Source organism: Propithecus coquereli, unplaced genomic scaffold (assembly GCF_000956105.1).
Source record: "Propithecus coquereli isolate 6110/MARCELLA unplaced genomic scaffold, Pcoq_1.0 Scaffold468, whole genome shotgun sequence".
Lineage (NCBI taxonomy): Eukaryota > Metazoa > Chordata > Mammalia > Primates > Indriidae > Propithecus > Propithecus coquereli.
The window spans coordinates 378,761-403,352 of record NW_012150485.1 but is presented as its reverse complement, the minus strand read 5'-3'; the positions used below and the strand labels follow the sequence as shown (position 1 = coordinate 403,352).

Genomic DNA, 24,592 nt, shown 5'->3' with positions numbered 1-24,592 from the left:
ACCTGGGGAAATGGCTAGAAAGAAAACCCAGGCTGTAAGACCCATGTGTGTGTGCTGTGTAGGAGTCACGAGTCAGGGCAGACACCAGGTTGCTGGGGCTAACATGGCCCTGGTGGAAATCTGCAGGCTTCGTTACACGACAGTTCCCAACTGGAGGTGATCCCCCCACCAGGGGACATGGCAGTATGTGGAGAGAGAGTCCAGTTTGCAACCCCTTACTGGTCCAACCACTTTGATTTACAGATAGGGAAACTGAGGCCGAGAGAGAGGAGTGACTTGCTGAAGGCCACACAGTGATCCCTGGTGGACGTGGTCTCCTGACTGCCACTCCCAGGACACTTGTTGAATGTACATTGTCCCCTCCCGCCGCCTGCCTGACATCTGACTACCCAGAGCCCGTGAGCCCACCACTGGAGTAACACTGCTGTTCCTTAGGTTGTTTGCTTTTTGTTTTTTGTTTTTTGAGCTTACTATGATGCAACTATCGGCAGCACATCCAACCCAGTCATCCTGCAGTGAAGCTGTCATTTCCACCGCCGCATAACGATCAGCTAATTGTCTTTGGTGCCTGTCGTCTTCCCACCCACACACCTGTTGGAGGTTGGCAACTTCCCCAGTTCTCCTCCCCCTACCCCCATTGTCTCCCTCCTTGCTGTTTCTATGGTGCTGTGGAGGGAGGAAGAGGGACCGTCACTTTCTTTGCAAGATGGTTTCCATGGCAACGGGCACTGTGGCTTCAGAGTGAAGCAGCTGCTGCCTCTTGCCCAGAGGGTCTCCCTGGTGTCGCCCAGATGCCCTGGCCACCATCCTAGGCCGTTGACTTTCTGTGTGGCTTCAGCAACTTGTGCTCTTCCTACAGCCTGGAATGTTTGGCTCTACTTGTTTGCATGGCTTATGCCTTCCCTGCTTATCCTGGCTCAAATGCCACCTCCTTGGAGTAGATGTCCTGTTCCTAATCACTCTTTATGCCCTGTCTCCTGCTGTAGCTCTTCTGGCATTTAGCATGAGCTGAAATTCTGTTATTTGTCTATTTGTTTACTGCACACCACCCTGATGAGAATGTCAGTCCCATGAGGATGGAAACTTTGTCCTGCTCAATGCTCAATTTCCAGAGCCCGGCACAGTGACTACTGCAGAGTAGGTGCTCGGTAATGACCGATGATGGAATGAGTGGTCCCCTGCCTCCTCTCTGGATCTCAGCCTCCTAGTCCATGGGAACGTCATTTATTTGGGTGTGATGTTAGGCTACTTAGCATCTGTCAGATGAGCTGCGCTTTGGAGTTTTTTACAAAGAAAAAAGAAAAAGAACAGTCATTAGAAAAGCTTTTAATTCTGGGACTGCTTGGAGTGTCCATTGCTATGAAACAAACACCTCCAAACCTCAGTGGCTGAAAGCAACAACCACTTTGTGTGCTCAGGACTTGGTGGGTGAGGAATTCAGGCAAGGCTTAGCCAGGTGGTTCTTCTGCTCCAGGTAGTGCTGGCCAGAGTTATTCACTCAGTAGCATTAAGACCTTGGCTGGCCAGGCTGGGCTAGAAGGCCCACGGAGGCTTCACTCGAGTGTCTGGTGCCTCGGTGTTCCTCCACAAGACCTCTCTCTCTCCATTTGGTTAGCTTGGGCTTCCTCACAGTATGGCGGTCCCAAGAACTAGACTTTGTACACGGCAGCTGGCTTCAAGAAGGAGCATTTCAGCCTGTGGAGGCCAAAGCTGCAGATCTCCTTCCACCCTGGGGGTTTATACAGCATCACTCTGCACCATATTATTAAGACAAGTCACAAGGGGATGGGACTCAGAGGGAAGGGAAGTAGATTCCACCTCTGATGGGCAGAGTAGCGAAGACTGCAGCCATATTTCATTCACCACAGGGACCAGTCCCTTTCCAGGCCAAGGCAAGGCTGTCGGAGAGCTTCCCAGAGCATGGAACAACTAGACCACAGAACGGGCAACTCCAGGGACTCAGCCGCAGGAGTTTATGGGTTGCCTTTCCAGGCTCTGCCACAGCTGCAACTCAGCACTCAAGACTCTCGGTCGCTGCTTCTCTCACTTCCAAATTCCACTTCCCAAGACGGGGGCTCATTGGCCCGTCATTCAGTCACGCTGCCAGCTCCAGCCTGGGGGACAGAGGCACAGGTCCGGCCATGGCCCTGGAGACTGTCCAGGTTATTGGGGCAGATCCTGGAGAGGGAAGGTGGTTGAAAATCAGAGGCAGGATGGACATCCCCACCCCAAAAAATGTCTGGCTTGGATATGGAGACCAATGGCACCACACGTGCACCCAGAGGGTGCAAAAAGTTCTAAAACTCACATAATGAGGCTTTCTGGGGAGAATCAGGCAGGTTTCCCAAGCTGGTGCAAAAATGGCTTGAGAAAGCAAGGAAAGGAGACCGCCTTGGGGTTTCATGGTTATTAGTGGGTGGGGCTGGGGTGAGGATTCCCAAGCAGTGTTTGAACCAGCCTCCAGCACCACAGGAAGGGGCACTCAATGTCACATCAGCAGGCCCAGAAGCGGGGCAGAAGGGGAGAGGGAGGAACGATGCTTAAAAGCTGTCAACAGTCAAATATCAAGACATAGAGTCAGACTTTTCATTTCAAAGGTCTGCTAAAAATCCTTTCTATCTGCACAACAGTTGATTAAACCCATTTCTCCTCATTACCCTACAATCCACAGCAACTCTAAAGCCTTGAGATCCAGGAGGCTCTGAGTTGAGGGGCACAGGACAGGGCAGGTGAGTTTGTCCCAGGCCTGGACCTTGGTTGGAGCTACACAGAGCCAGCTGTGCACACAGCAGAGCCTGGGGTGCAAAGGGCAGCAAGGCTGAGCTGGAGTTGTGGGGATAGAGGGGTAGAGTTTGGAGGATAGAGCTGGCCATTGAAGAACAGAAACCCTCATACCTTCCCTCACTCCTCAGTTCAGAAGGATTTTCACCTTCTGAAATAATCTGCTCAGGATCAAACAGAAAATGCTCATGGCTAAGGTGATCCCTGCTCTGCATGGCCAGAATCAATGTCCTTGGATCAAACCAAACTGGGACCAAGCTAAATGCCACCTCCTCCAGGAAGCCCACCCCCATCTCCCCCTTCCATCTCCTTGCTCTATGGCTTGTGGCCTTGCCTGGGACTGCCTCATGTTGCCATTGCTGCTCCCTAAGGTCAAGGTTGCACACTCATGTATCCCTGACACCTGCCTGCCCCCTTTCTCTCCCATGACCCTGGCCTTTACACCCCAACCCCAGGCACACCCATCATCACCCCAGGCTCCATGCTTCTGCAGGACATTTGCACATGCCACCCCAGCCAGGGCAAGTTCCTGTAAAGGAAAAATAAAAATCTCAGGACCTGAGCCCTCCAAAAATTCATTATGCCAAAAGGAAGAACTGAGTCACACAAGTACCACCATCCTCTCCCCGGTGAGGTACAGGGGTCCTCTTTTAAGAAATGAAGGGGTTTAGAAAATGACTAAACAGGATTTTTTGTGGACGGGGTATGGGAGGGAGAAAGGAAGCCTGGCGGGAAAGATGGTCCTGTTACATAGGTAAGCCTCAGACAACAGCCCTCAGGGAATTGGTTTTATGCAGTCCTTTTAGGGTGTCAAACTCTCAGCAAATCTGTCCCAGATCAAATAAGCAGGGACTGGCTACATTTAACAGAGATTCTCTGCAGATGTGAATATATCCCCCAGCTCCGGCCTCCCCACCTGGACAGCCTTCCAGAATATTCCTGTTTGCCCACAGCCGTCTCAAAATATGTCAAAGACATGTATTTTGGGATAAAATATTTCTTATTTCCTTCAGCCCTAAAAAAAAAAAAGAAAAAAGAAAAAAAACCCTTCAAGATATACAGCCCCTATAAAATGAGCACGTGTCAGTTATAACCTTAGGTCTATAGCCTGAATAAACTCTGAAACGTCATCACAAGTTTATCTCCGCAGATGCAAACCAAGGAGGAGGTAGGATCACTCTTCTACCCGCTCTGAGACGATCGCAACATTGACTATTTCCTCTACTCCCCTTTTTTGAATATTCATCTCTTCCTGTGTCATCCTATGCGGATTTACTGAGCACCACACAGAACTTCACAAGAAAACCATTAGCTGCCTCACTGCTCACCTCCTTCACCCCTCCCTTTTTCCTGTGCACCCCGCTTTCCTCTAAACGGGACGTTCCCAACCTCTTCCGCAGAGAGCCCCGTCGGGACAGGAACTTTGCGGCCGTGCTTTTCCCGCAGCATCCTCTAAACCTTGGCTTCGTGAACCTCAACTGAGTGTGACTCTGGATGTTCAGTCACTTGTTATTTAACATCCCCATGGCAGTCAACCCTGGCTCCTGAACTGCTCCTCCTCAGGGCACGTCCGGGTCCGCAGCTGCGGGCGCAGGTGCCCCCGCCCCGCTACGGAGAACAGGAAGATTGTTGTTCGCTGTAGCGGGATCTCAGGAAACAGCGGGGAACGACTGAATGAGTGAAGGAAGCAATGATGCCGGTCCCGCGGAAGTCTTCCCCTCAGTCCCTCCCTGTAACAGGGGTGTTTGGCTGTAGGAGCTAGTTTAACACTTGCAGAGCAGCGGAGGGCTCGCTGTGCGTGCTCAAACACGGAAACCACCTTTTTCCCCCGCAAAGCCCCGGGGCGACGTTTCAGGCGCGCCCTGAGGGGACGCCCGCGCGGTTAAGAGGTGGCGGCGCGCCCTCTGGTGGTGAAACTGCCGGCTGCAGGGCCCGGCCGCGCGACGCGCTCGCTGGGGGCGGTCGGCGACATCTAGACCCTCTGGGGCGGGGAGGTCCCTTCAAGTGCAGATTCCCGGACCTGCCGGGCTCCAATCCTGTGATTCTGATTCAAGAGATTTGGGGAAAAGCCTGTGATTCTTCACATTTATTAAGTACCTCTCTTAGGGCGGACTTCAGGGCCACATTTTGAGGAACGTTGGTCTTGGGCAAAAGGCAGGGGAACCCTTCGGTTTTCCAGAGCCTCTGTGGTCTCATGGGACAGTGCGGTGGCCTCAGGAGTGGCGGGATTCACAGAGACGATGCACAGCTTCCTGGCTCAGTCCCCGGCGTAACCCAGGTGGAGAGTTTAACCCGCTTTGAGGGGAAAATGTGGGTCGGAGCTGCCCCTGGCTGGCTGCACAATCGGTAGAGATTAAATCTAATAGTAATAGTCAGAAGTGGGCACTAAGAGATTTCTCGGTTCAAATCCCAGCTCTCCCATTTAGCAGCTGTGTGACCTCAAACCTCTCTGGGCTCCACCACCTCCTCTCGTTAATGGGAATAAAGCCAACCCCACAGGATTTCTAGAATGATTTATTGTGGTTACATCATCAAACACAAGACCCAGCACATTGCAAAAACTCAACAAATAATCCCCAATATTGTTGTAGTTATTGTAATAATTATTTAATCAACAGACCCTTACACAGGACTTGCTCTGTGCTAAGCAATGGAAGTTAGAAGGAATGGGAAAACAGAAAGAAAAAGGAATAAAATGCCACCCTTGCTTCCAAAGAGCCCACCATCTAGCAGGACATCAGATGGTGGTTGACACATGTCCACCCTCAAGATGACTCCAGCCTCAGCCACTGTCCAACTGCGACCACATGAGAGACCTTGAGCAAAAACCACCCAGCTGAGCCCAGCCAACCCCCGGAAGACCTGCACAGGTAGCAATAATGATAAACAACTGCTGCTGTTTTATGCCACTAAATTTGGGGTGGTTTGTTACCCAGAGATAAGTAACTAAGACATATGTTTATCTAATGTCCCAAAGCCAGATAGAAAGTGATGAGTTTAAGAGAGGGACAGAGAAATAGATGCAGAGTTTCTAGGGAGCCTAAATAGCCCACCTATGCCCTTTAGCATTTCCAGACCACCTCGAGTCCCCTGCACCCCCTGACTGCAGGGGCCTGCACTGTGTTGTAGGAGTGCTTCCCTGGAGCCCCTCACTCCTAAGATAGCATGGGGGAAGCACGACCTCCCACCTCTTTGTAATTCTGTCTCAGTCTCCACCTCTCACCACTTTCCAACCCTCTTTCACTGTGAGTAAGTGTTTAGGAGTCAGGAGACCTGTCCTTAGCCACCTGCTGTGAAATTTTTGCATGGGGGTCTCTTTGGACTCTGTCTATCGTCTTTGTGTTTTGATCTAAACCAAGACTGGAAGAGCCTCATTCCGTACATGCACGTACCCATTCTTTAAAAGACGGGAAGGAAACCAATTGCATCTAGTTACAGCTGAACTAGATTTGTAAATGATTTTATTTTCTTCTCCAGACATTTGTATTTTCCTAAATTTTTCCTAGCGACCATTATTATGTTGCCCATAAAATTCAAAACAATCACAGCCTTTTTAAGGGCAGATACCCTGGCTCCATCTGGAATCTAGGGAATGAGAAGGGCATTGAGAATGGCTAGGTGGAGGGCGGCTTAAGCGGAGCCCTGTGCTGGCGTCAGAGGCCAAGACAGCCACCGAGAAAGGACGGCGCTGGGCTTGCCGCTGCGGTGGGGCAGAGGAGGGTCCTAGGATGTGGGGTTCATGTCTGCAGCACAGTTCAGGAGCGGCTGGGATGCTGAGAAAAGCAGCTCCTTCTGGGGGGCCTCAGTGCTGCCACTGTCTCAGTACTGCCCACCCCCTCCAGTGCAGCAGCATTTCCTGGGGGCAAAGGTGAGTGGTCAAGCCCTCTGCTTCCCCTCATCTACCCTAGATGTCCGGTCAGAGAGCTTATCCTTGCTTACTTAAACCAGCACTTGCTGAGATCGCTGTTTTCTGGAGCACGACACTGCCCCAGCTTGGCACAGAGACTTTGGCATCTCCTCATTCATTCCTTCATTCATTGACTGACTTTTATTAAGTGTCTTCTTTAGGTCTGTTCTGATGTGGTGGCACAGATATGACTATGACAGGTTCATTGTCCTCTGGGGCCTCCCAGATAATTAATGAGAAACACTTGGCCTTCCAGATGTAACAGAAAAGGTTTAACCATCCTGAAGCCCCCAGAGCCCTTAGGACAAGAAGCAACCAGCTACGGCGGGCAGGGGGTGCAGCTGAGCTCAGAGCTGGTGGCTGAGCCCAGCCTGCCACCAGGCCGATTCCTGTCGGCGGCCCTTTTTGCATCATCCAAGTCCAGCAGCTTCCGCTGCACGTCTGAAGGTCTTTTCCCTCTTCCCGTTATATGGTCTTGCTCTTTGTGGAAGAGAACAGCTGCCCGAGCACACAGGGACCGCATGGACTTCACGGGACTCAAGAATCTCCCTAAATTCTAAAACGTTGTGCATATGTGCATATTTCAGGCGAAGTTCGAAGCTTTCTTGAGATACTGTCGGGACTGCAACTCAAAGAAGTTTAACAACACTGCTTCAGCTGCACGTCACATTTGGGGATAAATGAATGGTGTGCAACTGGGCTGGAATAACAGGACGGAACACCCCACACTGACACTGCACGCGCTAGTGCCAGACGCTATTCTAAGCAGTTTGCAGATGTCAAACTACTGACTCCTCAGGACGACCTTGAGCTTTAGGGACAATTAGTACCCATAGTTTACAGATGAGGACACCAAAGCAGAGTATGCAACTCGACCAGTGGTGAAGTCAGAATTCGACCCAGGCAGGGCGCCCTGCACCACTGCTGGAATGCAAGGGAAGAAGGAAACGTGCTTGAGCCTGCTGTGGGGCTCGGTGTGTGCAAGGAAGCCCTCTGCCCCTCCTGCCAGCCCTTCTGATGAGTGAGTGTTGCCTGTGATCTGACAGGTCAGGAAACGGGTTTAGAGTCAACAGTGGCAGAGCCTGTCTGTCTCCAAGGCCCAACCTCTGTCCAGAGCGTGACAGGAGCAGGTGCCAGGAACCAAAGGGCAGTGGCTGTGTGCTCACAGCAGGGACAAGCTGCCCGTGTCCTGGGCTGTCGTCAAGCACGCAGTGCCCCCTGGAATCTGTTGCAATAGTCCAGAACTCGCAGCAGAAGACAGAGTAAGGGAGTAAAACCCCAAATCGTAGACTATTGCGTGGACAATCATTTATTTCCACATTCACGAAACCAAAACTCTACAGCCATCGTTCAGCCGTTCATTCACCTGGTGACTGCTGATGGAGCACGTATTGTGTGCCAGTGAAGAAAGCAGGAGCTGCCACTCCGGTGGTCTGAAAGCTTTGCCCACGTGGAGAAGCGGTGGGTGCTCGGAAGGGACACGGGCTTCGGTCCAGCAGCCCCGGTGCACGCGCTGATTCTGGAATCTGAGCCAGCAGCTTCCCTGGGCTGACATTTTCTCACGTGTAAAATGGGCTAAAATAGTACTCCTTGTGTGTGAGAGAGGTCGAGAGTTGACAGAGTGCAAGGGAGAATTAATGAGATAATAGCTCTCACTTTGTCTGACCTGTCACATTCCTCTCTTGTGTGGACCCATTTTGGACCCCAGGCCAGCGGGGTCCAGGGCTGTGCTGTGCCTGCTCTGTCATTCCTGCGTTTCGCCCAGCTCAGGGATCCCAGCTCATCCTGATGCTCAGCGGTGTGTATCCCACTTAGGTTAAGGCCCCGAGGACCTGAAACACATTCTTCTAGAGGAAGCTCGAAGGGTCGAGGTTATCTCATTCTGGTACCCAAGGCCACATTGCTCCCTGTGGTCCTCCCCAGATGTTTCAGAAGGGTTCTGGGGTGCAGAGGCTCACTGATTACTGGAGAGAGAGCAGGTTTAACTCCATAGTTAAAGAGGAAACACGCAAGTTGAATTATTCCTGGCCCAAGGAGGGGTCTGGTCTCACCCCATGCCACCCTTGGTCTGGGATGCACTGTCCTTATGATCCAACCCGTGAGATCTCAGCAGACTCCATCCTCAGAAGTCACATGGTCCAGGTTTACAAAGCGGAGGCCTGGGCAGGACCAGCCCACAGTGAGCAGGCTCTCTCCACTGCCATGGCCCCGCTGTTCCCTGCGTGTCATCCTGGAGCTTCCTTACCTGGTCATGGAGGCGCTGGAGTCTGCTGCCCCTGGCCTGGTGCAGCCCTCTTTGTGCAGGTGGGGGTGAGTGACTGAGGCCCAGAGAGGGACGTGGATGGGCTTAAGTTCACACAGCACATGAGGGGCCGAGTAGAGACCAGACCCCTCCACCCAGGGCTTCCCCTGGGCCTCAGGGAGAAGCAAGGGCCAGGTATCCTCCAGGCATTGCACATCCTCCAGGGAGAGGTGAGTCCTCTTGGGGTTCCCCGGGAGGGAAGAGGGGGTATTGTCTTGGGAGGAGGTGAGCCAACTTCCGGTGAGGTCTGTCTCCATGTTGAGACTCTGTCCAGTGCCCTGGGTCTGTTCATTAATAATTACCTGATGGCGAGGCAGTGGGTGGTGCTGAGAGGGCCTCGTTTCTCTAGTCCTCCTGGGCTTGGGAAGTCACCTCTAGAGCTCAGATAGCCACCGGGGGCCACTCCAGGACTGACTGTACCGTGAGTAACCCTCTGAGACAATGGAGACGTGGGAGACTCCAGGGGGACAATGACCAACTGTCCCAGTTTGCCCAAGACTGAGAGTTCTCCTGGGACGTGGAACTTTCAGTGCTAAAACCAGGAAAGTCACTGGCAAGCTGGGATGGGGTGAGAAATGCTCAGGCTAGAAAGACCCTGACACATGACTGTACCCAACCTCCCTGCTGCACTGGTGGGAAACTGCCCGGACCAGAGGAGTGTCCCCAAGGACACGCAGCTATGTAGGGCAGCACCGGCCTGGCACTCAGTCTTCCGGCTCCCAATCCAGGTGCTTTTGGGGTGATCGTGCCCAAGGGTGATTCTGGGTCAGCGCACTGTAAGGCCCAGAGAAGTGTTGGGAGGTGGGCGTAGGTTGGTAAGGAGGGTCGTTGAGCAGGTCAGTGACATGGTCTCAGGCATGTTTTTAAATTATCTCCCCAGCTGCTGGGTGGAGAACAGAGAGCAGAAAGACCAGTTAGGACCCAGCCCTGCAGGGGTCTGGGCCAGGGGTCAGCAAACTACTGCACAAGGCCACAAATCTGGCCTTGTTCACTGCCCATGAACTAAGAATGCAATACACAAAATAGAAACTTAAAGTTTATGAATATAAAATATAAATTTGAAATATAAGTTATAAATATAAAATGTATAAAAGTTGGAAAAACTCAGCAGAAGAACAGTATTTTGTGACACAGGAAAATTATATGAAATTCAAATATCAGTGTCTATATGTAAAGTTTTCCCAGGGAACAGCCACGGCCATTCCTGCATGTCTTGTCTGTGGCTGCTTCTGGCGATCACAGCAGGGTTGGGTAGTGGCCACAGAGACTGTGTGGCCTGCAAAGCCACAGATTTTACTACCTGGCCCTTGGTGGAAAAGCTTTTCGGAGTCCTGGTGTGTGTGAAAGATGATGGGGACTCGAATGAGGACCACGGTCGTGGAGGGGAGGGAGGTTGAGGGAGACCTGCAGGACATGCTGATGGGTGGATGGAAGGCCTGAGAAATGTCGGGATGGCAACTAGGTTTTCGCCTGAGCACCAGATCACGCTGGGGCCATTTGATGGGGCAGGGTCAGATTTGGTGGAGAAACTCGAGCAGCCGCCTGTCTTGGGCAGGTGAAGGTCGTTATGAAAGAGACTCAGGCCTATCCCTGCATCTTTGGGCAGACCACCTGTTGAGCATCAGTTTCCTTGTCTGTACGGGGTGGTAACAGGAAGACCAGTTCTCCTGAACTCTCCCTGGGAGAGAGGTCAAACAAAATCACATGTGTGTGGTTTGTAAACTGTAAGGCACTCCATGGGTGTGTGCGGAGCAGAGGCTAGAGTAGACTCTGGTGATTCGCAGCCTAGGTGCAAGGTCACTGGGCTAATGCAATAAACTCATTTGAAAGACAAGCGTGGTGGGAACAGCTCCAGGCTAAGTGTGGAGACTTGGGGTCTGGCGCGGATATTTGCTAGGTAAATGACTTGGGTCAGTCACTTTTGGAGCTTTTGTCTCCCCTTCTCTCGATTGAGAGTACAGTCTATTGTCACGAGGAGCTCAAGGAGATGGAAATGCAATGAGTGGACAGGCACAAGGCGTGTGCTTTGTAAGTCCAAAGCACCACCATGCAATAGCATTGTCACCACACATGGAGAGCACTGGGCATTCTTTCCGTCACCTTCCTCAAGCCCTGCTGCAGGAGTCGAGGGTGTCCCTCACCACCTCTGGGTGCTGGCCCACTGCTCACCTTCTTGGTAAGGTTCTGTGTTCTGCCGGGGGGATGTTCTGGCCACTCTCTTTCCTCCTGCAGGCCTGAGAGTGCACAGGATGCACCTTGCCGACCGCCTGCTCCTCCTTCTGGCTGCTCTGCTGGCCCTTTCTCACGGCCAGCTACCCCCTCAGCATCATGGCGAGGGTCGCACCGACAGCTCCCATCAGCAGGTTCCAGGGACAGGTGAGGGCTCCCCCAGCCTTAGGATCGCCCCCGCCAATACTGACTTTGCCCTCCGCTTCTACCACTTCATCGCTTCTGAAAGCCCCAAGGAGAACATCTTCTTTTCCCCGCTGAGCATCTCGGCTGCCTTGGCCATGCTCTCCCTGGGGGCCTGCTCGCACAGCCAGACCCAGATGCTGGAGGGCCTGGGCTTCAACCTCACAGAGCTGTCTGAGTCTGACATCCACAGGGGCTTCCAGCACCTTCTGCACAACCTCAACCTCCCCAGCCGCGAGCTGGCAATGCACGTGGGCAGTGCCCTGTTCCTGAACCACAAGCTGCCATTCCTTCCCAAATTCCTTAATGAGACCATGGTCTTCTATGAGTCCAAACTCTTCCACACCGACTTCTCTAACACTGAGAGTACAACCCAGCTTATCAACAACCATGTCAAGGAGGAAACTCAAGGGAAGATTGTGGATTTGGTAGACAAGCTCAGCAAGGACACCTCGATGGTGCTGGTGAATTACGTTTACCTCGAAGGTAAGAGTCCTGCATCTCCCTTGACCCCTTAATTTGTTGACTGGTTAAATATCAAAAAAAGTAAGTGGCTAGGTTGGGTCTGAGAGGGTCGAACAGCCCTCAGAGGATGTAACGTTAGAGCGTCGTATATTAAAGACGCTGTAGTATTGAGGTTTCCATCCCTTCCTGTCTTTAGACATATTTTCTCATTTTTTTCTTAATGAATGTAATACATGGAATGCCTCATAGCCAGTGCCCATGAATTGAACTGCTGGATTCGTGTCTGAGCTTGGCCACTACCAACAGTGTAAACAGGTCAGCTTGTTTGCTTGAGACAGGGATGAGAAGAGTCTCCCCTTCAAAGACTGGCTTCCAGGACGAAATGGCCTAACACACACTTCTCAGAAGACAGCCTAAGGGGTGGGCAGACCACAGCCCATAGGCCAAATCTGGTTGGCCACTTGGTTTTGTTAATAAAGTTTTATTGGCACACAGCCATGCCCAGTCATTTACGTGTTGTCTGTGGCTGATATCATGCCACGAAGGCAGATTGAGCAATTGCTGCAGAGGCTGAATGACGTGCAAAGCCTAAAACATTCACTGTCTCTACAAACTATTTTTGTTTGTCAACCACTGACCATTCTATATACTCAAGAAATAGCACCTGTAGTTACTGTAATGATAACAGTGCTCATTCTGGAGACCTTTAAAAATACATAAAAGCATAAAAGAGAGAATAGAAATGACCCTAGTTGTACCACCCTGAGGCAACCAATGTTAACATTTCAGCATCTTTTCTCCTGGTCTTCAGTTCACACACACGTTAGCGCAGTTGATATCACGGTGTGGGGACGATTTTGTACAGCGTGCGTCAGGCTCCATCAGAGAAGCAGAGCCACCTCGAGCCAGGGCGAGGGTATTGTCCCAGGAATTAGTCCTCCCACAGTGTGGGAGGGGCTGCGGAGGGAAGGTCTAGAGGACGGGGGACTTGGAGGGACAGAGGAGGTTGCTGGCACAGGTGGACAACTCGGAGCCTATGGGGGAGTCTACGTGCCGGCACCTCCAGCGCCAGAGAGAGTTCATGGAGGGGCCCTTGTGGACAGTGCGCTGCCGAACACCTGGTGGTGGAGGCCTGGGGACACTGTTGGTCGGCGGGGTCAGGGTTGGGAAAAGGAGCTTGGAGGCAAACAGGGACAAACTAAAGCACACAGGGCACTGCTGGGTCTGTCCTTCATCGTAGCTGACCAGCAAGACCTTCAGAGAGCAACAACGGCCTCACATCCAAATATCATGCTAGTAACTGGCTGGAACCCAGAATCTACAGGGAACAAAACTCTGGGAGCATTCCCAGATGAATAACCCAGCCAAATTAGTCACCTCGCGTAATTTACATGGGGAGTTTTTGTGCACCTTTGAAAACTTTTTTTAAAAAACGTTTTGTTTTGAAATAACTAAGGAAAGAAGGTAGACACTAGTATGGGTTTCGCTGTCTGGTTGGAATCCCAGATCTCTTACTTTTTGCTGGACGAATACTCCTGGCACGGAGGCCTCAATCCATTCGCCCCACCTGCTGCCACCCCACCGCTCAGAACCTCCTGCCCCCTCCCCTCTCCCCCCAGCAGAGGTTCCGGGCCCATCGATGTCATTGCTTCCTTGCAAACACCTAACCTCCTTGGCTTGCTCTCCCTCCATCTTACTTACCTGGCCAAGCTGCAAACCTGCTTAACCCGAGTGATCTAACTGTCTACACTTGCACCCGGCAGCTGACTGTGGTTGGAGAAAAATGCCTGCTTGAGCTGATGGTCTCATCGGATGTTTGTGCACACAGCTCTGTGCACACTGCTCTCTCCACACTGCCCAGCCATCCCGTTCACTCTTCTCTGCACGCTCCCAAACAACCATTAACGGCTTCTTCCTTCTCACGTCTCTTCCCCTCTCCTGACTTTCACTTAATAGTCTTGCCTCACATTTCATTGAGAAAACAGACTTGGTTAAGCCGAAATCTCTCATCTTCTCACCTCCAAATCTTCTTGCCTCCCCGCATTTGGAACCGCAAGCACAGAGCCCCTCCCTTGGTAACGGCAGAAGTGACCCTCTTATCGAAAGGCGACCCCTCTGCTCACACTCTGCAGTCTCCCCTCTCCTTCTCAAGGACGCCGACCCAACAATTAAGCCTCTTTGCAGCGTCCGCAGTTTCTTCTCTGCTGATCAATCCTATTCACACATCAGCAAACAGCATCCTCGGCGACCTCTCGTTTTACGATCTGAATGAGCCCTAAGGGATCCGTTCCCCAGGCATGTCAGGTTCTGAGTGATGGGAATGATATGCACAGATGGGATGAGGCAGGGTCCGGAGCGACTGTTACGGGGACTCAGAGCACCAGGTGCGGTTCCCTGGCCGGGGATTGGCTTCATGGCCCCCAGATGACATGCACCTTCTTTCCTTCTCTCCAGCTCTGTGGGAGAAACCATTCGTTGCCTCAAGGACCACCCACAGAGACTTCTATGTGGACGAGTCCACCACGGTCCAGGTGCCCATGATGGTGCATGATGAAGAGCACCACTGGTACCTGCACGACCGGTACCTGCCCTGCTCGGTGCTGCGCATGGATTACAAAGGAGACGCAACAGCACTTTTCATCCTTCCTAACCAAGGCAGAATGAAGGAGGTGGAAGAGGTTTTGACTCCAGAGATGCTAATGAGGTGGAACAACTTGCTCCAGAAGAGGTAATCAGTGCGCCACCTGGGGGCAGAATCTACTGTACTACCTTTCAAATGTATCTCTCTGATGAAAGCCAGTGCCCCCAAATCGGGAGTGATGGCCAAATTACAAAGAAATCTCAGCTGCGCCAAGATTTTCCATGGGTTTCCTTAAGCAGTGAACTTTTCTGTTATATTTAAAATCAGGGAAAAGAGAATTGCCTAGGCGTTAAGCATCCTGGGCGCTAGGCGCGGCTCTTCTGCTGCACAAGACTTGGGTCACGTGAGTTTGCCTCTCTGGGGTCAACCTCTGTGCAAGGAAGAGGTAGACCCCTGGCCAGGAGAGCTGCCTGAGCTGGCATGGGCGAGTTCACGAAAACTCCATCCAGCCACTCAAGAAATTAGCAAGGATGTTCTCCATCATGCGGGGGCTATGAGCAGAAAAAGCCTCCACCCACGTATAAGAAAAAGGCCCGAGGCCACATAGGCCACATATGAATGTAAAATTCACACAACTCTTGTGGTGGAGGGAATTTGATCCAAAGTAATAAACTGGTCCAGTCCAAGTGAAGCCCCCCAAGGCCCCAACAGAGGCAAAGGCAAACCGCCACACGGGAGATGCACATCTGCCTTCCTGGGCACGTGCACGCCACAGCAACAACCTCTCCTGAGCAGGAGCTCCCAGGGGCAGGGGGCCCACAGACAGCAGCCCCTGGGGCAGAGGAGTCCAGCCGTCAGCCTCTGGGAGCACCGGGGAGGGGCGGTGTGAGTGAGCCCAAGGCGTGCGTGGGGACAGAACCTAGACGGAGCAGAGCCGCCAGGGAGGGCTCAGCGCAGTGGGGGTCCCCGGCATGTTCACGAATCTGATGTTTTAACCCCTTTTAGGAATTTTTACAGGAAACTGGAGTTGCGTTTCCCCAAGTTCTCCATTTCTGGCTCCTATACATTACATCAGATTTTGCCCAAGCTGGGCTTCACCGACCTGTTCTCCCCTTCGGCTAACTTCTCCGGCATCACCGACCAGTGGAAACTGCAGGCGCCCAAAGTAAGTCATCGACGGTCATCAACTCCTAGAGACCTCGGCGGGGGACTCCTGCCCTCGGGAGCTGCTGGGTGATGGGAGCTCTCCCTGCCCCCACGTGGAGTCTCAGAGCCTGAGCGTGTTTGGTCACCCGCAGGCATAGACATCCAGGAGCCATCGGCCACGTGCCGGGCGTGGTGCTCGGTGCTGGGGCTACGGTGTGGACCCTGCTCTCAGAGAGCAGTCCTCCATCTAGGGGGATGGCATCTCGTAGATGATGGCAATAGAGAGAGACAGGTGCAATGACAGACACAGAGGAAGGGTGCAGACGAGGCTGGGCTGGGTGCATCTGTGTCAAGGGGAATTCTTAGTCGAGAGAAAGAGATGTGCGACTTTAGCTAAGAAAAGCAAAAGTGCGTTTGAGGGTAAAGTCTTGGGTTTGAGAGTTTGAATTCCAGTCTGCCTCTGATGCTATCCGGGGGTGGGGAGGACCCAGTCTCTGAATTCATCTCCCTCACCTTTGAAATGGACGTAATACTACTGATCTCATAGGATGGTGATGAGATTAAATAAGATAGCACATGCAGAGCACTAGGCCAAGAGTAAGTGCTCGTACGGCGACAGCTGACATCACTGCATGGGATAGGAGGTCAGCCGGCCCCCTCGCCCACGGTGGGCAATTCTTGCTGTGATCTTCCCAGTAAGTGGCTTTGGGAGCCGCGATGTGCAGCATCACTTGCCAGCAGTTTCTGGTTCTCCCAGTCTTGCCTGGGCCCCTCTTATGTTGTCTTGGAGATAATGCCCATGACTTCTCCCCCAGGGCTTCCACAAGGCCACCCTAGACGTGAACGAGGTCGGCACCCAGGCTGCAGCGGGCACTGGCTTCTCCGTCAGGTTCTTATCCGCCCAGAACAATCACCGAGTCCTGTGGTTCAACCGGCCCTTCCTCGTGGTGATCTTCTCCACCAGCACCCAGAGCATCCTCTTTCTGGGCAAGATCGTCGACCCCACAAAACCATAGCCCTCCCAGGGCTGGCTCATCTGCCACCAGCTGGAGGACATGGCTGGGGAGGGCTGGGTGTCAGTAGCTCCATGTTCAGAGTGGGAGACCAGGATGACTCCGAGATCCAGCGCAGAAGGCGCAGGCCAGGGGGCAGGGTGTGGGTGGCACCAAGGTGGGCATGGACTGGACACCCAGCTCAACCTCTGGCTGTGCAACCTCGGGCAGACATCTAACCTCTCTGAGCAAGTTTCCACCACTGGACAGTGGGGGAAACCCTCCCTGGGATTGTACAGATTAAACAAAATGGTGGCTATGGAAAGCTGGGTCAGTGTGTTGCGCGTGGTGGATACTCCGTAAATGTGTCCTTTGCCTGTCCCTCTGGGGTTTGCCCCGTACTCCAGGTATACCTGGTCCCAGACGCAGGGTATGAGGAGCTCCAGGTTCCAGTAGGTTGCCCAGAGTGTGCAACTGGGGACATGGCGTTGGCAGCCAGCTGCCTCCAGGCAGGGCCAGCACCTTGTTCCAGAGCAGGGGCTGGGAAGGCCGTGGCAGGGCCGAGCACCGACCATTCTGGACAGACACCTGGTCAGGAAGGCTGCGTGAGGCACTGCCCCCACCTGTGGCCACAGATATGTGGTCAGTATCTCTCCCAGGACAGAAGGCCATGGTCAAGGGACACGCCACAAGGCAGGCGATGGGACCCAGGAGCCCTGTCTTCACGTCCTGGCTCTGTTCTGATGTGTTCTGGATCTTCGGGCAAAGCCCTGCCTCTCTTGGGCCTCAGTTTCCCCTCCTGGGTAATATGTGCTGGCTTGTGTGACTCAGACTGTTTGAGTGTATGGGGTGAATTCTCTGAGGAGGGTCTACCCGGAGTCTGTGAGAATAAACTCACGCTTCCCACCTGAGGGGACAGGCCCATGGGACCTGGCTTTGTGTGCCCCAAGCCGCTGTCATTTCTGGCAAATGCACTTCTCTGGGCAGGGCACTGTGGGTTTTCTTGATGGCCCGTTCGTCAGTGACAGGCTGGACTACAGTGAGGGCCTCCAGCCCTTAACCATGCGTATGCAGTCCCCTGGGGCAGTTAGAGCTGGGGACGGTCCAGCCAGGAGGGCTCCCCGCTTTCCCTTCCTGGGCCCAGCCTACCCTCGGCTTTGAGGTCTGGGGCCACAGTTCCCACAATGCTTTGCCATCAACCCCTCACCCTCTGGCCACGAGCCAGGCAGCCCATTTTACTGTCACTCAGTGCACTGTCCAGGTTGCTGGCAAGATCAACATCAGAATTCCTGGGTTCGAATCCCAGCTCTCCTGCTTAGAAGCTGTGTGATCTTGGAGAAGTCATTTAAACTCTCTGGGCTTCATTATCTATGTGTATAACATAAGCATGGTGATAATACTGCCAATCTCATAGGATTGTTTTGAAGATTAGCTGTTAATGTACATGAAGTCTTAGAATAGTGCATGCAAACATTAGCTATATTATTATTACCATCATCCCTGTGGCCCCAGACAATCAGTGCTGCCACCACGGGCTCTGAGTTGGGGGCCACCGAATCCACCTGCCATCTGAGGACCCTCAACCCTTCTTGTTTTGGCACTTTTACTACTCAGCAAAACAAATACAGAATCCCAACAGGGAGAGGCTTCAATACTGCAGAAGTTCTGTAGATTCTTCTTCTCACAATCCTGGTGCCTGAAGCTCCTAATTGAGCTTCCAGAAGGTTCTAGAAGGTTCTCCAGCTCTCCTTGTTCTCTCTCAGTAGACCCAGCTGGGGTGGGATGTCTCCTCACAGTCTGTTCTGGACTGAAAGAGGGGGCTGTTACTTTGGGACCAGCTCAACGAACCTTCTCAGCTTCAGGAATGGTGCTCGCCTGCCATGTCCCCTCCAGAAGCTTGCCCAGGGCCCAGGAGGCCCATAGCTGGTTCTGGAGCTTTTGGTTTTGGGTTTGGGACCAGGCCCCGGTTGGCCCGGGCCTTTGCTTTTGGCCCCCGGGCGTTTTCCTTTTCCCAACCCCGTTTTTGGTTGTTGCCCAGGGGGGGCCAGGGTTCTTTCAGGGTTTGAATTTTTCCGGGGTTTTTTTGCCTTGTTCCCTGGCCTTTGCGGAGGGAAGGAGGGTGGAGGGGGGAGGCCAGGGGGTTTCTTTTCCTTTCTTGCTTTTAAATTCCGGGGTTCGGTTGCCCCGGGGGCCGGCTTCGGGGGACCTTTGCCGGGGGCGGGGTCCTGGTGTTACTCTCACCTGCTGTGGCTGCGTTTAGGAGACCCTCTGCAGGTAACACTCCAGGACCCCTGAGGCCCTCCAGGGCCCAGAGGAATTCACACCCTCCCTTCCACCCGCTGGTCTTACTGGCTGAAAACAAGCCGCTAAGCTCAAATATTGATCCATTTTCCCCACACCTCCTGGGAAGGTGGATTCTGGTTTTCAACAACCAGACAAGAAATAAAATCGCTCCCGGACTGACTCACTCCTGCCCTTATAGAGGCAGGCGTGTGGGTGGATTCCAGGGTCAAATATAAGCCTAACAGGAGGCCGTGGTCTAGGGCTTCCATGGCAGTGGTAACCACGCCAGGGTGGCATGGGATTGAGTGTAGCCCTGGTGTGACGAAGGGGAGAGAAGGGGAACAAGTCACCCTCAGTTTAGCCTTCAGAGTGGAGCCACCTTGTTCTGACTGATCCCGCCCCTCCCCTACTCAAAAACAGTCGAGGGCTCCCTATTGCCTGCAAGATACAATTCAGAGGCCTCCATCTGCAGTGAAGGCTCTCGCTGATGTGGCCCCTGCCTGCCTCCTGCCTCGGTCCTTCCTCTTGCTCTCACGTGTCCGGCGATGGCAGTTGCAGAAAGTCTTGCTGTTTTCCCAGGGCGCCCACGGCGTGCCACCTCCAAGCCTTTGTCCCTGCAGGTCCCCATCTCTAAGAACCTGAACTCCACCAAGATCTCACATAAACCCCCCATCTCCTCCCAAAGCGACTCATCCCGCCATCAGACATGGTCGGCCTGATGAGAATTTCCGGTCCACTGCCAGGTCCCTATTGGATGGAACATCTCCAAGGCAGGGCCCCCTTCACCCTGAATTCCTTTAGCTCGACTGGACCCAGCGCCAACTGTATACAGTAGAGGCCCAACTGGGATTTGTTGAATGAAGGAACGAATGCATCAGTAGAAAATGTGGAGCTGGCAGCAAGGTCACCTAGCTATTTGTTCTACACCACCACCCTTGCCCTGGAACTGATTGGGTAAATATTGAATTTAGCTCCTCAGGTTTCAAAATGCCCTCCCGGAGCATTAATAAAATAAATAAAAAATAAAAAGACTCCATGCAGGAGATCTCATCTCTTCGAGGCAGTGCCCGGGCCCTCTTTTTCCCATTCGTTGCTCATTTATGGGGTCTCCTATTTGTGTGACACTTGTTACCCCCTGGGTCAGGAGGACCTCTGCGGGTTCAGCAGTGCAGGCTCAGAGAGCCGTGTGTGTTTGTGAGTTCAGGCATCATCCCCCAGCAGGACAAGCAAAGTCTTTCTGTACTTTGCAGTGGGAGGGCAGAGGGAGGCAATGACATAGTCTGGCGCCTGCGAGCCCCGGATCCCAGTGGAGGGTGACCAGTCTGCATGACTCCAGTAAGCGGCTGAGTAGAGAAATGCGGTGTGGGCTTATTTGATTATTCATTCTTTCCTTCAACAAACAGTTACTAAGTGGGGCTTGGCAGTGTTTGAGATAGGAAAAAAGAAACTGTTTTTCCTGCTCTGATGCTCAACACAACACTTCACCCCTGGTCAGCAAAATCCGTGTGGGGTTTCTCCCCACCAACAATCAGTTGTCCAGGGGACACCAAGTGTGTTCGATTCAATTCATTTCGGTTCAATTCTGACACCGCCTACCTGGAGATCCCACAGGTTTAGGGCTCAGTCCACAGACTGCCGCCATTTCAGATGCCAATCACCTGGACCTCTGACCTCTACCTCTGACCTGCAAATCAGGGCTCCCATGACCCCCTCCTCAGGTTCAACAAATTAGCTAGGAGGCCTCACGGAACTCAGGGAAGTTCTTACACTTGCCAGTTTACCGCACCAATGGAGCATACAGACGAACAGCCAGATACAGAGAGGCCACGGGCAAGGTCTAGGGGAAGGGCATGGAGCTTCCACGTCCTCTCCAGGGACACCACCCTCCAGGACCCTCCACGTGTTCTGCTATCCCAAAGGCCCCCAAACCCCACCCCTCCGGGTTTCTGGGAAGGCTTCACTACACAGGCGTGATTGATCACTTCATTGGCCACTGGCGATCAACTCAGCCCCTCTCCCCTGCGTGGACTGAAAGTTCCAACCCTCTAATCAGGTGGTTGGCTCCCTTGGTAACCAGACCCCATCCTGAGGCTACCTAGGCGCCCCCAAGACTTGCTTCATTAGAACAGAAGATGCTCCCATCACCCAGGAAACTCCAAGAGATCTCGGAGCTCCATGTCAGACGCTCCTGTCACTCAGGGGGCTACAAACATCCTAGGAGCTCTATATCAGGAACCAGGGGCAAAACTAAATATTAGAATAAAAGATTCTCCTAGCTCCTCTATCTATAAGGGTTTTGGGTCTACGGCCGTGCCTCCCTGAACGTGCCCGATTCTGTCTGACCTTGGAAACAAGGGTTTTAGGAGCTCTGTCTCAGGAACCCGGGGCAGAGACCAAATATATGATCCTTATCAGATCACAATATCACAGGCTGCTTAGTCAGGAAGCCAGAGGGTCATCCCCAGGATAGGGAAAGGCGATTGAAATTTGGAGTCAGATAAGGCTGCTGTCCTGGCTTCTCCACTAACTACATGCGGCAGGACAGTCACTTTGTCTGTTTGGGTCATAATTTTCTCACGTGTAAGTGGCGGTGTCATCCAGGCATAGAGATCCGCTGCCACAGCTGTGGCCATGGAAACGGGAAGATAGACGTGGGATCTACTGAAGACACAGACCTGGGAGCCCCTGGCTTCTGACTCCAAGTAGTGGGTGAAAGGCAGGAAGGAGTCGGCCCCATCCCTGACTTTCTGGAGAGGCAAAGGGCCCTCTCAGAGAAGGAGCAGGTCTAATACTAACAGTTCCCTTGTTCCGAGCACCTGCAATGAGCAAGGTATAGTGCCAGGTCTTTCCAGAAGTTACCAATAAGCCACAGAGCATCCAAGTATAGGACCCGGACTTTGGAGGCCTGAATTCGAATCTGAAATCCACCAATTACTGAGTGTGTTTGTTTGCTGGGACAGCTCTAGTGAAGAACCACAAACCGAGTGGTTTAACCAATAGAAATTTGTTCTCATAGCTCTGGAGGCTAAAATCAGAGACTGGGTTGTTGGTTCCTTCTGAGAGCTGCAAGGAAGTGTCTGTTTTATGCCTCCCCATGTCTTTGGAGAGTTTGCTGACTGTCCTCAGCATTCCTTGGAGGCAGAAGCATTACCTTGGTCTCTGCCTTCATCTCCACATAGCATTGTCCCTGTGCACAGGCCTGTGTCCAAATTCCCCTGTGTTGAAAGAACACCAATGGTGCTGGATTCGGGGCCTACTCCACTCCAGTATGACTTCGTCTTCACTAGGGGCGTCTACAAGGATTCTGTTTCCAAGTAAGGTTGCAGTCTGAGGTGCTCAGGTGAATTTGGAGAGAGACACACTTCAGCCCACAACACCAGCTGTGGGGGGTGGGCCATCTCCCTGTGCCTCAGCTCCCTCACCTGTAAGATGCAGGTGACAATACCTAACTCACAAGCCTGCTGTGAGCACTCCCTCAGTTACTACAGGTAAAGCACTTAAATGGTGGCTCATCACCAGAGCTGTGCAAATGTTAACTATTGTTATCTCGTGTTATCTTTTGTCACAACTGTGAGCTGTAAAGCAAGGGTCACAGCTGCATGTGCCCACCAGGGCTGGGCAGGTCACTCAAACAGGTAAAGTGGGCAGACAGTGGTGGGGACCAGGCAGGTGGAACAATAAGAGCTCCATTGAAAGGCATTTCTGTTCAGAGTCGTTACAAACACTCAGTGGGCTGAGAAAATCCTCCTCCACCTGGGGTGAAACTTGCCTATTGAGGATAGCGTTCTTTGTTGCTTTTGGTGTTAATAGAAAAAAAACCAAAAAATCTATCCTGACCTGCTTGGTCCCGAGGTTGAGTTAACAGCCATTCTGGAAGAAGAATGCCAGGTTAGCATGAACTGGGCAGGAAGCCAACCATTTGGTCTCGAAAGGACAAACCACCTTTAACCTGCGAGCTAAGACCATCGGGACCGAGTTAATGAGGGCTACCCCATCAGGCCTGCGGCAGTGAGCCCTTGCCAACCCTGGCTGGTTCTCCAGCTTCTGTGCCGCTTAGCAGGGTGGAGGACAGATACCAGGGGGGCCAGCAAAGGTGGCCCGGTCCTCAGAGCCACCACTAAAGTTTTTAGCTCTCCTAGGGCGGCTGCCTTCTGAGGGAGCAGGGCTCTGCCAATACCTTGATTTGGACTTCGAGACCCAGAACTCTGAGAGGACAAATTCCTGTTGTTCAAAGCCACCTGGTGTGGGGTCATTTGTTATGGCAGCCCTGGGAAACGAATACTCCTCTTCCCTCCAGTTTCATAAGAGCAGGTGTTTTTCGTCCTGACAAACAGCTATCTATTCTCTTGGCCCTGTGGACTCCTGCCGCCGGGGGACCTCCTTCCATTAATCACCACCTTTACCCTCCTTTGCAGCTCCCCCGTGAAAGTCTGCACCCCTGTGACACCCCTCCCTGCAATGCACAGCTCCCTCTGCCCATCGCTTCCCGGGCCTTCTCTGCCGAGGAGCAGTCTGCCCCGACAGCCCCTGCCTTGTCGGCCTGCTGCCCTGGGCTCCCGCTCCCAGCTCCCCACCGAGATCTCCCTGGTGGCCTCTGTGGCCCATCAACTGTCCTCATCCTACCTGAATGTTCTGCTGCATCGGACACTGACAATGACTTCCTTTCCCCTCCCCTGCTCTCTCCCTGGCCCTTTTCCCTTCTCACCGTCCCCTTTGTGAGCTCCCCTTCCTCTGTTCAGGGTGACTGCCGAGGGTCCCCTGAGTTCCCTACTCCATCCTCCTCTTGTCTGCTCCTCCCCAGAACACCCCCAACCTCATCCGCTCCCTTCACTTTAGTTCCCTTCTCCGCGCTGGCCTCCAGATCTCTCTCTCCCAATGCACCCACCCACCTGCCCTCCTGTCCCGCCACCAGCAGATGCACGGGCCCCTCAGGCCCACAGGGTCCACAACTGAACTCCTCCTCCCCCATATAGGCTTCCGAAACCCACCGCTCGCCTCACTCCTGCCCACTCTCCCTCCTTAATGTCTCCACCTCTCCAGCCCCACCCACTGCTTTGGTCCTGCCCCCGTCTCCCTCCCGCCAAATCACCTCTCACCTGGACTATCACAGCAGTGCCACTCTGTCCTGTCTTGTCCACTCCAGGCCATCATACATGTGACAGCCGAAGAGAATCTCTCTCTCTTACAGGATGAAGCTCAAGCCCTGCCCCTGCCCCCAGCAGCACTTCCAAGGCCCTCCACGCCTGCTCTGGCCCTGGCTTCTCTCTGTCCCCCCTCCTCGTCCTCCCTGAATGGCTCTCGGTACCCCGCCAGCTCCCTCTGCCGCTTTGGGCTACAGCTCACTCAGCCCAGCGTGCAGCCTCCTGCTGCCATGGGCGCTTCTGTCCGCCCACCCCTCTCCACTCAGCCAGGGCTGGTAGATACCTAGACAGTGTTCAAAATCCCAGATCCAAGGTCACCGCCTTCACAGAGCTTTTCCTATTCCACTCCTCTCTCCAACCCCGGGAGAACACCCTTCCTCCTTTGCGTCTGTGCTGCAGAGATATCTCTTGGAGCATTGGCGCTCTGTCTTGTGCTCATCTGTTGAGATATGTAGCTCTCTTCTTGAGGCCAGGGATATTTTCTGAAACACGGTTAGTGCTCAATCAACATTGACGTTGGATGGGTGGATTGAAGATGGATGGAAAGGTGGATGGATAGAAGAAAGGAAGGAAGGAAGGACA

At 53.1% G+C, this 24,592-nt stretch overlaps 1 protein-coding gene across 2 annotated transcripts; it reads left to right on the top strand.

Annotated features, from left to right (window-relative positions):
• The first annotated feature begins 9,305 nt into the window (after window positions 1-9,305).
• SERPINA4 (serpin peptidase inhibitor, clade A (alpha-1 antiproteinase, antitrypsin), member 4) lies at window positions 9,306-16,920 on the top strand. 2 transcript variants are annotated; one of them, XM_012655223.1, is made up of 5 exons: window positions 9,306-9,411; window positions 11,223-11,888; window positions 14,322-14,595; window positions 15,454-15,613; window positions 16,410-16,920. In XM_012655223.1, exons 2-5 carry the CDS (start codon window positions 11,240-11,242, stop codon window positions 16,608-16,610), a joined length of 1,284 nt encoding a protein of 427 aa, XP_012510677.1. In that variant the 5' UTR covers window positions 9,306-9,411; window positions 11,223-11,239; the 3' UTR covers window positions 16,611-16,920. The 2 variants fall into 2 exon arrangements, with proteins under 2 accessions (XP_012510677.1, XP_012510678.1); XM_012655224.1 differs by lacking the exon at window positions 9,306-9,411 and adding an exon at window positions 9,418-9,718.
• Window positions 16,921-24,592: the final 7,672 nt, after the last annotated feature.

Coding starts and splice junctions, on each gene's coding strand:
- SERPINA4 (XM_012655223.1), top strand. CDS start 11,240: ATGCACCTTGCCGACCGCCTGCTCCTCCTTCTGGCTGCTCTGCTGGCC. Junction 11,889..14,321: donor GAATTACGTTTACCTCGAAG/GTAAGAGTCCTG, acceptor CCTTCTCTCCAG/CTCTGTGGGAGAAACCATTC. Junction 14,596..15,453: donor AACAACTTGCTCCAGAAGAG/GTAATCAGTGCG, acceptor AACCCCTTTTAG/GAATTTTTACAGGAAACTGG.